The 12,573-nt window shown below is 42.1% G+C and overlaps 1 protein-coding gene across 1 annotated transcript; it reads right to left on the bottom strand.

Annotated features, from left to right (window-relative positions):
* Positions 1-274: 274 nt before the first annotated feature.
* Positions 275-11,845, bottom strand: rps6 (ribosomal protein S6). Its single transcript, XM_073072856.1, has 6 exons — positions 11,731-11,845; positions 9,998-10,129; positions 6,852-7,062; positions 5,092-5,238; positions 3,438-3,595; positions 275-412 (listed from the first exon to the last, which is right to left on the bottom strand). The coding sequence occupies exons 1-6, from the start codon at positions 11,734-11,736 to the stop codon at positions 317-319; spliced, it is 750 nt and encodes a 249-aa protein (XP_072928957.1). The 5' UTR covers positions 11,737-11,845; the 3' UTR covers positions 275-316.
* Between the last annotated feature and the right edge of the window lie 728 nt (positions 11,846-12,573).

Below are 12,573 nucleotides of genomic sequence, written 5' to 3'. Positions count from 1 at the left end.
ATGGGGACCTGGAATCCTTTGTCCAATGGCTGCAGATAGATTACACAATTTAAAAAAGGAATTGCACAGATTTCAGTATGTGAAACTCAAAAGGAATAGACAGAAACATGGCTGAACAAGAGAGAATAACAATAAGCCCCAACTGTACTCTGTTTCCATGAAACATCAGATGTTCCCCCACCAAGATGAATAAATAACGCCTTTGTAGAGACCAACCCACAAGAACACCGTTGAACCTGATACAAGTTTTGAACAAGTGAAGACACTAAGCAAATTTCAACAAAACCCTTTTAATGTGTCAATCCAGCCAACATTTTTACTTTTGGCTAGATTCAGATTTTGACGTTGAGGCCCTGAGTGAAGAAAGACGTCGTCTCTTTGCAATCTGCTCTTGACGTTTCTCCTTTGCCTCCTGCAACAAAATTAAAGATTAATTATTGACGACATTCCATAACCCACACGACCCCTTAGTAATCACTGTTGTCCCTCATCCTAAATATGTAGTAATCAAAATAAATCCAAAGAATGCCATACTGAATAGGATGACCAATCCTGGATCAAATACAACTCAAAGGGGGTTTTAAAACAGAAAGATACAACACCCTTTGGTCCACAAATGTTGCTTTCCTCCCACAACCCTCCATTTTTCATTCATTCTACACAAAAAGCTGTCCCAAAACCGATCCCCGTGGAACACCAGTAGTCACTGGCAGCCAAACAGAACATGCCTCCTTTATTCCAACTCTGTGCCGCCTGACCGTCAGCCCATCTTCTCTCCATGCTGGTATCTTTACTGAAATACCACGGGCTTCTATCTTGTTAAGCAGACTCGTGCAGCCTTGTCAAAGGCTTTCAGAAAATCCAAGTAAACAATATCCACTGACTTTTTTTTTGTCTATCCTGCCCGTTATCTCCCCCAAGAATTACGAAAGATTTGTCAGGCAAAATGTCTCCTCAAGGAAACCAAGCCGACTTTGGCCTATTTCATCACATGCCTCTAAACACCTCAAACCACTTCCCTATTAATGGACCCCCTACACCTCACCCACTGAAGTCAAGGCTAACTGGCCTATAATTCCCTTTCTTCTGCCTTCCACATTACTTGAAGAGTGGAGTGAAATGTTGAATTTTCCAGTCTTCCAGAACCTTTCCAGAATCAAGTGACGCTTAAAAGATCATCACTAATGCTGCCACAATCTCTTCACCTTCCTCTTTCAGGGCCATGGGGTGTCACCATCTGGTCCAGGTGACTTATCTACCATTAGACTTTGAAGCTTCCTAAGTACCTTCTCCTTGGTAATAGCAACTACATACTTCTGCCCCCCCCCCAAACTTATGCAATACTGCTAGTGTCTTCCACAGTGAAGACTGACACAAAATACCCAAGTTTGCCCTCCATTCTTTGTCCCCATTACTACCTGTCCACCAGCAGTTCAATAGCTACCCTTGCTTCTCTTTTATTCACGTATCTGAAGCTTTGGGCATCCTCTTTGATATTATTGTTAAGTTTACCTTCATTTTTCATCTTTTCTCTCCTTATGGTTTTGTTGGTTTTTAAAAGCTTCCCAATCCTGTAACTTTCCACTATTTTTCATGCTATATTTTAAGTTCTCTCTTTTGCTTTTATGCTGTCTTTGACTTTCCTATCAGCAACCGTTGCCTCATCCGCCCTTTATCATACTTCACCGTTGGGATGTAGTTATCCTACATCTTCCAAGCAACTTTCACCTGTTTCCCTCTCATGCCTGTAACTCCCTTTATTCCACTGTAAAACTTTTACCTTCTCAAAATGCAGGGTGAGCTAGCTGTATCACAATGATCACTGCCTCCCAGGTGTTCTTTTACCTCAAGCTCCCTAATCAAATCTGGTTCATTACACAATACCCAATCCAGAATTACCATGTTTTGCTAAAAAGTGATCACATAAGCATTCTACAAATACCCTCTCTTGGAATCTGGCACCAACCTGATTTTCCCAATCTACCTGCATACTGAAATCCCCCCCATGACTGTCATAACATTGCCCTTATTACAGATCTGTTTTCTGTTGGAATTTATATTGCACGTCTTGGATACCGTTTGGGGACCTGTATATAACCCTATTTTTATCCTTGCAGTTTCTTAACCCTACCACGAAGATTCCTACTTGGTTTCATAGTTTTTTTTAAGACCACAGTCACACTGTCCCTCTGCCCACTGCCTGTCCTTTCAACACTATATATGGATGTTAAGCTTCCAATGGTGATCCACTGATGTCCACAACATCATACCCAACAATCTGTAACTGCGCTAAAAAATCATCTACCTTATTTAGACACCCTGGACTCACATGGGAGGCTGCACATCATCCTGTCTTCTCTTTTGCAGCCACAGAATCTGCTATATCTGCCTTTATACTTCCTTGAGCCTTAGAGCCGGCCATAGTGCCACTGGCCTAACTGCTGTTGTGGTGCCCCTCCACCACCCAGCAATGGGTATGTATACTTGTTGCTGAGGGGAATGGCCACAGCAGAAGCTTGCACTGACTGTTTAATCCCCGTAATTCTCCTACTACCTGAAGCTTGCTCTTTGAGTGAAGTTTTCAGCCTCCCAGATGGCCCTGAGAACATCCAGCTCCAGCTCCTTGACTATCAGTCAGGAGCTGAAGTTGGATGCATTTCCTGCACATGTAGCCACCAGGGAGACCATCAGATATGCTGAAGTCCCTCATCTCACAGGAGGAGCATTCTACTGCCTAAACTACCATCCTGCCTGCAGTTGTTAAATCTCCAACTTCTTAAACAAGTTCCAGCCCAAGTCTGACCACTGTAATACTGTCCACTCAACAATGGCTGATCCAAAAGATGCTTCAACAACCCTATCAATTTGTGGGGCAACTTGAAGGGAATGAACTATGGACATGGACCCCAAGATCCCTCTGTTCCACCAGACTGTCAAGAATCCCCTATTCTGCCTTTGAGTTCAATTCTCCACCTCTGCATCCCATCATGTCTCACTGTAAAACTGTGGATAGTGTAGAATGCTGTCATAGGTTATTGACTGGATACAGAGCTGGGCTGATATACATGTACGCAGACTTAAGGAGCCAGCTACACGTATTTTCAATTATTGTCTTGAACAAATGTTTCAGATAATGAAAAGTAATAGTTCCAAATGTTAATTGCTTATTTATCTTGCATGGATGATGGTTGACTAAATTTAACAATTCTCTGTTTACCTTTTAGGTTTCCCACGCTTGCAGTTTTAGTTTTAAGTGATAACCATACAGTTTGTCTGCAAGATTCTGTTCAAGGTCATGCTTTGGAGAATTCCAGCCTAAACACAATTATTTAGGTCCAAACAGTAATATTACCTGAGCTCTTACACATTGACAAATTGGGACGTGAGTTAGCAAGATGCAGAGAAACAAGCAATTCAAAAAAAAAAATTCAACTGACCTTCATTCTCTTGGCCAGAAGTTTGGCATATTCTGCTGCCGCCTCCTTGTTCTTCTGGGTACGATGTTTCTTCAGGGCAATGCGTCTACGTTTGTGCTGCAGAACCCGAGGAGTTACCAAGCGCTGAATCTTAGGAGCTTTGGTTCTAGGCTTTTTACCTGGAAATTAAAGACAGAACACAAGATAACTACAAAAAGAAAATTTTAACAGAATTCAAACTTTTTTAAAGCATGAATGTCATTTAGAGTGGCATATATTATGAATACTCAGTCCACCGTAATTATCTAAACCTTTAATCTAAAAAGCAATTGGCCCACAGGACATCAAAAAAGTATAGCAATGCTTTAAATAGGATTTTCTGGACTGTATCTGGATATTATTTTATTAAGCTACAAATAATGATGAAATGTTCCATTATACAACACAGAATTGTTGTCAAACAACTTCCATAAAAATCTAAGATATACAGGATCCCCCCGCAATCCAAAGGTAGAGCGTTCCTATGAAACCGTTTGTAAACCGAAATGTCGTAAAGCGAAGAAGCAATTACCATTAATTTATATGGGAAAAATTTTTGAGCGTTCCTAGACCCAAAAAATAACCTACCAAATCATACCAAATAACACATAAAACCTAAAATAACATAACATATAGTAAAAGCAGGAATTATATGATAAATATTCAACCCTATATAAAGTAGAAATATTGTAGGTACGGTGTAGTTTCACTTATCAAAATTGGGAAGACAGCGAGCCAAAATCGATTTGGAGTTAAAAAAGTGAAAATCCTCTTTGGTTAGCGAAAACAGGTACTAATGTAGGTCTTTCGTAACAGCGAGTTGTCGTAAAACGAACGTTCAAAAAGCAGGGGACACCTGTATTAAGAAGTGGCAAAACTGCTGGCAATTCAGTAGTGCCTCAGAAGAAAGGGGCAATGGGAATTCAAAACTTTAGGGTTGCCACTGGTGGAATGATTAAAATTGGGGAAAGCCAAGAGACCAAGAAATACAGACGCAGAAGTCTGTATCATGTAGGGTTATGGAAAGGAAGGGACAAAACTTCAGAAGCACAAAACAAAACTGATAATTTTAAAACTTGAGATGCTGGGGGGCTGGGAAGTCAAAGGCTTTGTTAATCTCTATTTAGGACAGAAGACTGAAATTAAGCAGAATACTCACAACATAACAAAGACAGAAGTTTCAGCAGCAAAAACAGTCAAAGCAAGAACGTCAGGAGTCTGAGGTAATTAGCCTCAGCTTAATACCAGTCATGCATGAAATCTGCAAGTGGTTTGGTTTAGCATGAGACGAAAAGAAACAAAGATTATAGTGGGGGGAGGGGGGGGGGGAAGAAAGATGACAGTGAAGCACAGGAGTTGACCGTTAGCATCCACGTGGCACTTGACATTTTACAAAGGTGCCGAATGCAATGGACAGTTGAAAAATGAACTTTAGGGCAGATTTGAGTGCTTAATCAATTCATTTGATGGTCAATGGAATTACCTTTGCTGAACCTGGCCACCCAGCACAATATGCAGGTGAAATTGGAGGACACGCCACTTGCCAATTTTGACATGGATAAAAACGAGGAGTGATTAGAGCACATCACTTTTGCCAAGGCTGCTTCTATGCAAAGCTCAGGGAAAATGAACCTACCTTCCTTGGTCAGAGGTCTCCGTACAACGTACTGGCGCACATCATCCTCCTTGGACAGGTTGAACAGCTTGCGGATTTTACTAGCCCTTTTGGGCCCAAGACGACGAGGTACTGTGTTGTCTGTTAGCCCAGGGATATCCTTCTCACCTATTCAGAAAAAATACTAAATTGTTCTGTCAAGCACTCCTGTATCAAATGTTATCAACAAAATTATTTAAGCCCAGACGTAATAGACAATAGGTGCAGAAGTAGACCATTCGGCCCTTCGAGCCTGCACCGCCATTTTGAGATCATGGCTGATCACCTACTATCAATACCCGGTTCCTGCCTTGTCCCCATATCCCTTGATTCCCCTATCCATAAGATACCTATATCTAGCTCCTTCTTGAAAGCATCCAGAGAATTGGCCTCCACTACCTTCCGAGGCAGTGCATTCCAGACCCCCACAACTCTCTGGGAGAAGTTTTTCCTTAACTCTGTCCTAAATGACCTACCCCTTATTCTCAAACCATGCCCTCTGGTACTGGACTCTCCCAGCATCTGGAACATATTTCCTGCCTCTATCTTGTCCAATCCCTTAATAATCTTATATGTTTCAATCAGATCCCCTCTCAATCTCCTTAATTCCAGCGTGTACAAGCCCAGTCTCTCTAACCTCTCTGCATAAGACAGTCCAGACATCCCAGGAATGTACTACTGTGCTTGAGTTTTGCTCAACTCCCCTCAAAAACTGTTCTGGAAATATCCATTCTCACTATGACCAGTGGGTGTGGGCATTGCGCCTGCTTAGTCGAATAACAAAACAGTGTGATCACGGCTATGTTTTCATAAACCATGAATCAGAAACTGAGAACCAAGTAGATTATTCATTCAAGCTCTCAGGAGTAACCAATCTAAACCATATCATTGACAAAACCTGAATTATATACATACTGTGCTTTTAAAGTAGTGTGTTTCAAACACAGATCACATTTATTAATGCCAAGAGCCATTCTCTTACTTCCAGCATCAATTTAGTCAGTCCTACATCGGCCTGTAAGTGGCTGGCAGTATATGGCCAGCAGGTGTTTCAGTGTTGCATGCTCTACGCTATGTAATGTATTGATCTGAAGACCAGACGGTGCTCAAACAAGAGAAACTCTTCTGTGGCCCTGAAGAGACTAGGAGCAAGAATAACATAGTCACCGACTGAAGATCAAAACCTGAAATAGGTTGTGGTCTGGGGAGGGGAAGATTGCAGGGAAGAAAGGGTCTGGCAGAAGAGCACCAACCTAATTTCCCAGAACAAGACAAGCAATGCACAAGCATTGAAAGTGTCCCAACAGAGATGCTTTTCATGAAGAGTCCTGCATGGGATCAGTAACCCTCACCACACTCCAATCCTTAAAACCATTATACTTTATCAGTAATCAGTCAATACAGTACAAATGAAACACCTCACTACCCAAAATATGCAAATTCTTCAGCTGACTTTTCCCCTTTGCCTTGGTGATCCCACCCCCTTTCCTTAACTCTGAAGTTGGTAATCAAAACTTGGTCTCCACAGTCTGTACTGTTACTGTGCTGCAGGCAATGCTTACCACCTTTTTCCCCTGGATGAAAACGGATAAATGACATTCATTGCTCATTGAAGAACACAATAAATTGTTGAGCTATTTTATTGCAACGAAAATTACAGCAATTCCTCAGAATAAAGTGGCAAATTTAACACCTACAATTAGATTCTCTTCAATTGCTAGCAGAATGCAAAATTCACTCACCTTTCTTAATGATAACCAAATTCAGGACACTGAGATTGGCATCAACAATGCATCCACGGACAGATTTGCGTTTTCGCTCACCAGTCCTCCTGGGGCGATAGCAGGAATGGCCCTTGCTCAGTAGCAGACGCACACGGCCATTAGTTAAGATACCTTGTTTCATGGGGAAACCCTGCTTATCGTTGCCACCGCTTATCCGCACAACATAGCCCTGTGAAAAGAATGTACAACATGGAAGGAGAAAAGTAGTTAGCATCTTGGTATTGCCAGCAAACTCAGCATTTACAGCGCCTGTAAAAAGAATTCATCCCCTCAGAAGTTTTCATATTTTAATGTTTTACAACACTCAACCACATTGGATGTAATTTGGCTTTTTTTGGACACTGCTTGACACAAAAGTCTTTCCTGTCGAAGTGAAAAATGAAGTGAAAAATGAAGTGAAAAATCCCTATAAAGTGATCTAATAATTGATTTTATATCTATTCACCTCCTTTAATATGATACACCAAACCATCACTGGTGCAGTCAAGGTGTTTCAATAGACTATAATAAAAATGCAATTTTATCTGAAAGGTCTATTGCGGGGAGTCAGTATCCTGGCAAAAACTACACCAAGAAGACAAGAGCAACACCAAGCAACTCCGCAAAAGGGTTACTGAAAAGCACAAATCAGGAGATGGATACAAGAAAATTTCCAAGTCACTCCGTTATCTCTTTAACACACAAAATGCTGGAGCATCCAGCATCTGAAGATTTCCTCATTTGTGAGTATCCCTTGGAGTACAGTTAGGATAATCATCAAGAAATGGAAAGAATATGGCACAGCTGTCAATCTACCTAGAGCGGGCCTTGCTCAAAAACTGAGCGACAATGCAAGAAAGGGACTAGCGAGGGAGGACATCAAGAGACCCATTACAACCCTAGAGGAGTTACAAGCATCTGTGACTGAGATGGGAGAGAATGCACATACAACTGCTGCCCGGGTGTTTCACCAGTTGCAGCTTTATGGGAGAGTGGCAAAGAGAAAGCTACTGGAAAAAAAACTCATGAAATCTCAGCTAGAGTTTGCCAGAGGACATGTGGGAAGACTCCAAAGTGAACTGGAAGGTCCTATGGTCTGATGAAACCAAAATTGAGGTTTTTGACCATCAGACTAAATGCTATGTTTGGCATAAGCCAAACAACGCACATCATCAGAAACATACCATCCCTATCATGAAGCACGGTGGCGGCTGCATCACTGTGGCTGGCCCTGGAAGCTTGTGAAGGTACAAGGTAAAGCAAGTGCAGCAAAATAATGCGGAATCCTGGAGGAAAACCTGATGCAGCCTGCAAGAGAACTGCAACTTGCAAGATTTGTTTTCCAGCAAGACAGTGACCTCAAGCACAAAGCCAAAGTTACACATAAATGGCAACAAAGTTAATGTCCTGGAGTGGCCAAGTCAAGAGTCCTGACCTCAATATAATTGAGAATTTGGAGACCTAACCACAAAGACTCAAGGCTGTAATTACTGCTAAAGGTGCATCTACTGACTCGAAGGGGGTGAATACGATCAATTATTTTGTGTTTTATATTGGTAATTAATTTAGATCACTTTGCAGAGATTAGTTTTTAGTTTGACATGACAGATTTTATGTTGATCAGTGACAAAAAGCCAAATTAAATCCACTGTGATTCAATGTTGTAAAACAATAAAACAAAAGCTTCTTGAGGTTGAATACTTTTTATAGGCACTGTATATTTGGTGGAGAGCAAACTTTTTGAACCACTTCATAATTTTTGATGAAGGTTGGGCAGAATTCCAGGATTTGAACCAGCAAGCAACAGCAATACATTTTCAGATCAGCATACTGCACGGCGTGCAGGGGAACACAAGGAGGATGAGGGGGAAATCAGGGAGGAACTGTCAAAATACCCCACATGAGTAACTTCTAGATGTACCACAGCCAGTGGAGGAGAGAATGTACGTTTGGAATGGTGGATGTGATGACAATCAAGAAAGCCTCTTTGTCCCGGATAATGCTGAGCTTCAAGTGTTGGAGGGGTATACTCATTCAAGTGAGTGCAGAATACTCTTGTGCCTCATAGGAGGCAGGTCACAGTATTTAAATAAAACTACTATTTTGAAGAGCCATTTTTTTGGTTTTGAAGTGTAGCTCAAAATGTGCTGAAAGAAACAGCCCACACAGCAATGTGATAAAAACCAAGAGAATTCCTTTCCAACAGTTTGAAATATATTGTCTTAAGAACTCATACATCGCAACTGAAGACCAGAATGGAGATTGTACTTAATGCCTTAACCATAAATCTCTCCTGACAATGCAGTACCAAAAGACACGATGTAACACAAATTTAAATTTTAGGATGAACTCAAAATCTAATTTGATGTGTAGGCTGGAAGGTAGTGCATGGGTATGGTTACAATCAATACTGTCTTCTCACTGAAGCGATGTCATTCCATTCCACAAATAAAAGACTGTAAAAAAAAGTCCCATTATGTGAATCACAATCAAAATAAATTTATAACAACATGATGTGCACAAATGTATCTTACATGGATTGCCAGGATTACATGGACCAACCAGGGGTGTGCTGGGGCAGCCTGCAAGTGTCACCACAGGCTCACACGTTTGGCAGAATCATAACTGTCTTCTTTGGCCTCCAGCGAATTCAGAAATACAGACATTGGTGTGTTCATCTACCCCAGTGGACTCCTAAGATTCAGACCCAGGTCTCCAGTCCTGACTTCTGATCAATCCTCAGCACCACAGATCACCGAACAGCCACCTCTGCACTCCAGTCTCACTCCGACTAGCACCCACGCCAACACCGGGGGGCACATCAGCCGTTTGCAACTGGTCTCCCGGTCTGACATCCTGTTGGACATCACGGCCCAGCCCGCAGGTGCCCATGTCTACACCACTGGCTTTCAAATGCAGAGCAAAGACTTGAGTCCAGCCTGTCCTCTAATTTCCCCTTAAACTTCCCATTCCTTTCCCTACATCCATCCCCATGACAAAAAAAGCAACCAAAACTGAGGTTGCAGTTCAGTGTCATCTTGAAAGCAAATTGTTAGGACATTCTATTTAAGACATCACAAGATGCTTTGGCAGTTAATGGATGCAAACACATTACTGAGACTCACCTTCCACTCATCCCCCAAGCAGTCAGCAGCAACCTCAGTGGCCATACGCTTCTCATAAAAGGTACGCAGTTTACGCTCGTCATCCACCTCTATCAGTTTCTGGCAGCCAGTGGCTGGGAAAGAAATGTTTAACTGCAGAAAGAGAACATAGTGACACTTTAGTCTGTGCAAGTAATCAACATTCCACCTTCTTTGTTCAAGAAAGGCTACAGGGATAAAGTAACCAATTACAATCCTAGGAATGCCACGAAAGTCATTGCTAAATGTATTCAGTGCGGATTTGCTAGGTGCAATCCATTCAAATCAACGGCTAAAATTTTCAAACCTAACAAAATGTGTTGACGTGAACAGTGCAGCTGCCACATACATGAACTCCAGGAAAGGGCCCCGCTTCGGAGACTGGTTCAGTACGTCAGAGCCATAGCAAGTTGGCAAATTGGAATAAAGGTAATCGATGATAGTAGAGGGTTACTTTTGTGTTGGAAATGTGGGACAATGATGCACTAATGGATCAGTGCTAGGCCATTTCCTGCTTGTCTTTAGAAACAAACAGATTGTTACTTTGCATGTGACTCAAAAAAAATGGTGTAAAGGATAGCCACAAGATACAGGATGGTACTAATCAGTTGCTAAGATGCAGAGAAATTTAATCTTATTTAAGTGTACTGGGCCATTGGTTAACAGGGACAAACAGAAAATAGCTGGGATTCCCTTTATTTGGGACACTATACCACTTAATTGGGACAGTTGCATGCATTTGTGTTCAGACCTCAAGGGATTTTTGTCACTGATCGAAATAAGCAGCAAGACATTTCAGAACTGTTTAACCCACCCTGGTTTCAAGCATTCAGGTTTGGAGATGCCAGAAAAATCCAGAAGGGAAAATGAAACCATTTCACTACTTCAAGTTAGGAATTATGAGTAACTTGAAGGAGACACTTGTCTAAAGAATTGTATGACATTACCTGCACTAGGCGTCTGAACTAATTTTGTTCATTTACAGTCAATCAGCAGATGATTTCCTCCAGTGATAACTGATGTATCGTTTTATGTCATTTCAGAGGCATTATTAGCATTTAAATTTATCCTTATTTCATTTAAATAAATTGTTACTCAGTTAAGCGGTAGTTTGACTTTTTTTATACCCTTTAAATATTGCCATGTAACTTCTGCTAGTTGAGCCAAAATGTACTGGTCCCGAAGAGCCCCCAATTAACGGGAATCCTCTGCATTACATTCAGTACTTATAGACTATTGAAGTCCAACAAAATGTGGCAACCAAAAAGACATACTCCTTTATTGGTCAGTGCATTCAATGCAAGATAGGAAAGTTATGGTTAACTGTGTAAATCACTGGTTAGGCCACAGCTAAGGTACTGACTGCAGCACTGGTCACCACACTTCCAGACGTGTCTACGGGCAAGGCTATTCCTTGTCTCTGCCGACACCACGAAAGCCAACGGCCCACTCATACAACGTTGCAGCCGGTGCTGCGTTGAGCTGAGTCCCGGGCCCGGCCGCCCCTGCCCGCCGTAACGCTGCTTTCTCAGACCAAGGCCCGAGGCCTCGCAGTTCCTCCCTCTCCTCCGGCCGCAGCATCTCAATCTATCGCCATCCGAGCCAACGGCAGACGCTGCAGGCCAGCTCAGTGACCCCGCCGCCTACAGAGATGATCTGACACACAGAGACAGGAATATTGGAGCGGTGCTGGCAACCCGGTACCGCTGCCTCACCTTCATGTCGAACCAGCAACACCACGTCCTTCAGCCACCGTCAAAAAAGAGGCGGCGCTTCCGCTCCGCGCAGACACATACGTCCGACGTCTCGCGAGAACTTGTGGTTTCCCACGCAGGCGCGGTGTCACGCGGGATCGGCGCTCGCGCAGTCTCCTGAATTTGCTGCTTCGCCGTTTCTGAGGGATTTCCCAGTCACCGAATATAATATACTCCTCCTTCTTCAAGAGGCAAACAGTTCTGAGGTGTATTACTACCACTTCGGAACTGGAGGGTGGGGTAGAGTATGTACATCCTATGTATTTATATCTGTATAAAATTCTGTGGAAAAAGTCTTGTATTCTTAAGGAGCTGTACTACATATTTAAAACAATAATCCGGTGATCCTTTCTGCAAAATGCAGTTGTATTTTTATAAATTGTATAAATTGTATTTTATTCCGTGTTAACTTTGAAACCAACCACCTCTTGATCATATCTTGAACATCTCACCAGTACATGTTCGACCGTTTCTTGTTGATTACAATACCCACACCTCCCATTATTGTGTGTCTTCATTAAAAATAATGTACTATTTAACCATCATTCTCCATATTATCACCTCTTCACTCCTCTCTCCTGCATTCCTCGACCATCCCACTTCTTTCTAGATATTGGTAAAGATGCCTTCCTGTTCCCTCTTCATTACATTGTTTGCTCCACATTTTTTAAATTTCACTTTTAATAATACTTTCCATTTCTCCTTTACTGTGTAATTTATTCGAATGTCCACGACTAGTTGCCCCTTTGCTAATTTACCTGTTCATTCCCTCTAATACCAACATGTGCTGGGATCCACATAAAG

This window comes from Hemitrygon akajei, chromosome 2 (genome assembly GCF_048418815.1).
Source record: "Hemitrygon akajei chromosome 2, sHemAka1.3, whole genome shotgun sequence".
Lineage (NCBI taxonomy): Eukaryota > Metazoa > Chordata > Chondrichthyes > Myliobatiformes > Dasyatidae > Hemitrygon > Hemitrygon akajei.
This window is presented reverse-complemented; position numbering and strand designations above follow the sequence as displayed.

Bases quoted from the DNA above. Each gene is read 5' to 3' on its own strand.
- rps6 (XM_073072856.1), bottom strand. The intron at 7,063-9,997 runs GTGAGTCTCAGT...TTCTTTTCACAG, and splicing joins GCTTGGGGGATGAGTGGAAG to GGCTATGTTGTGCGGATAAG. The intron at 5,239-6,851 runs GTGAGTGAATTT...TTTTCTGAATAG, and splicing joins TTTGGTTATCATTAAGAAAG to GTGAGAAGGATATCCCTGGG.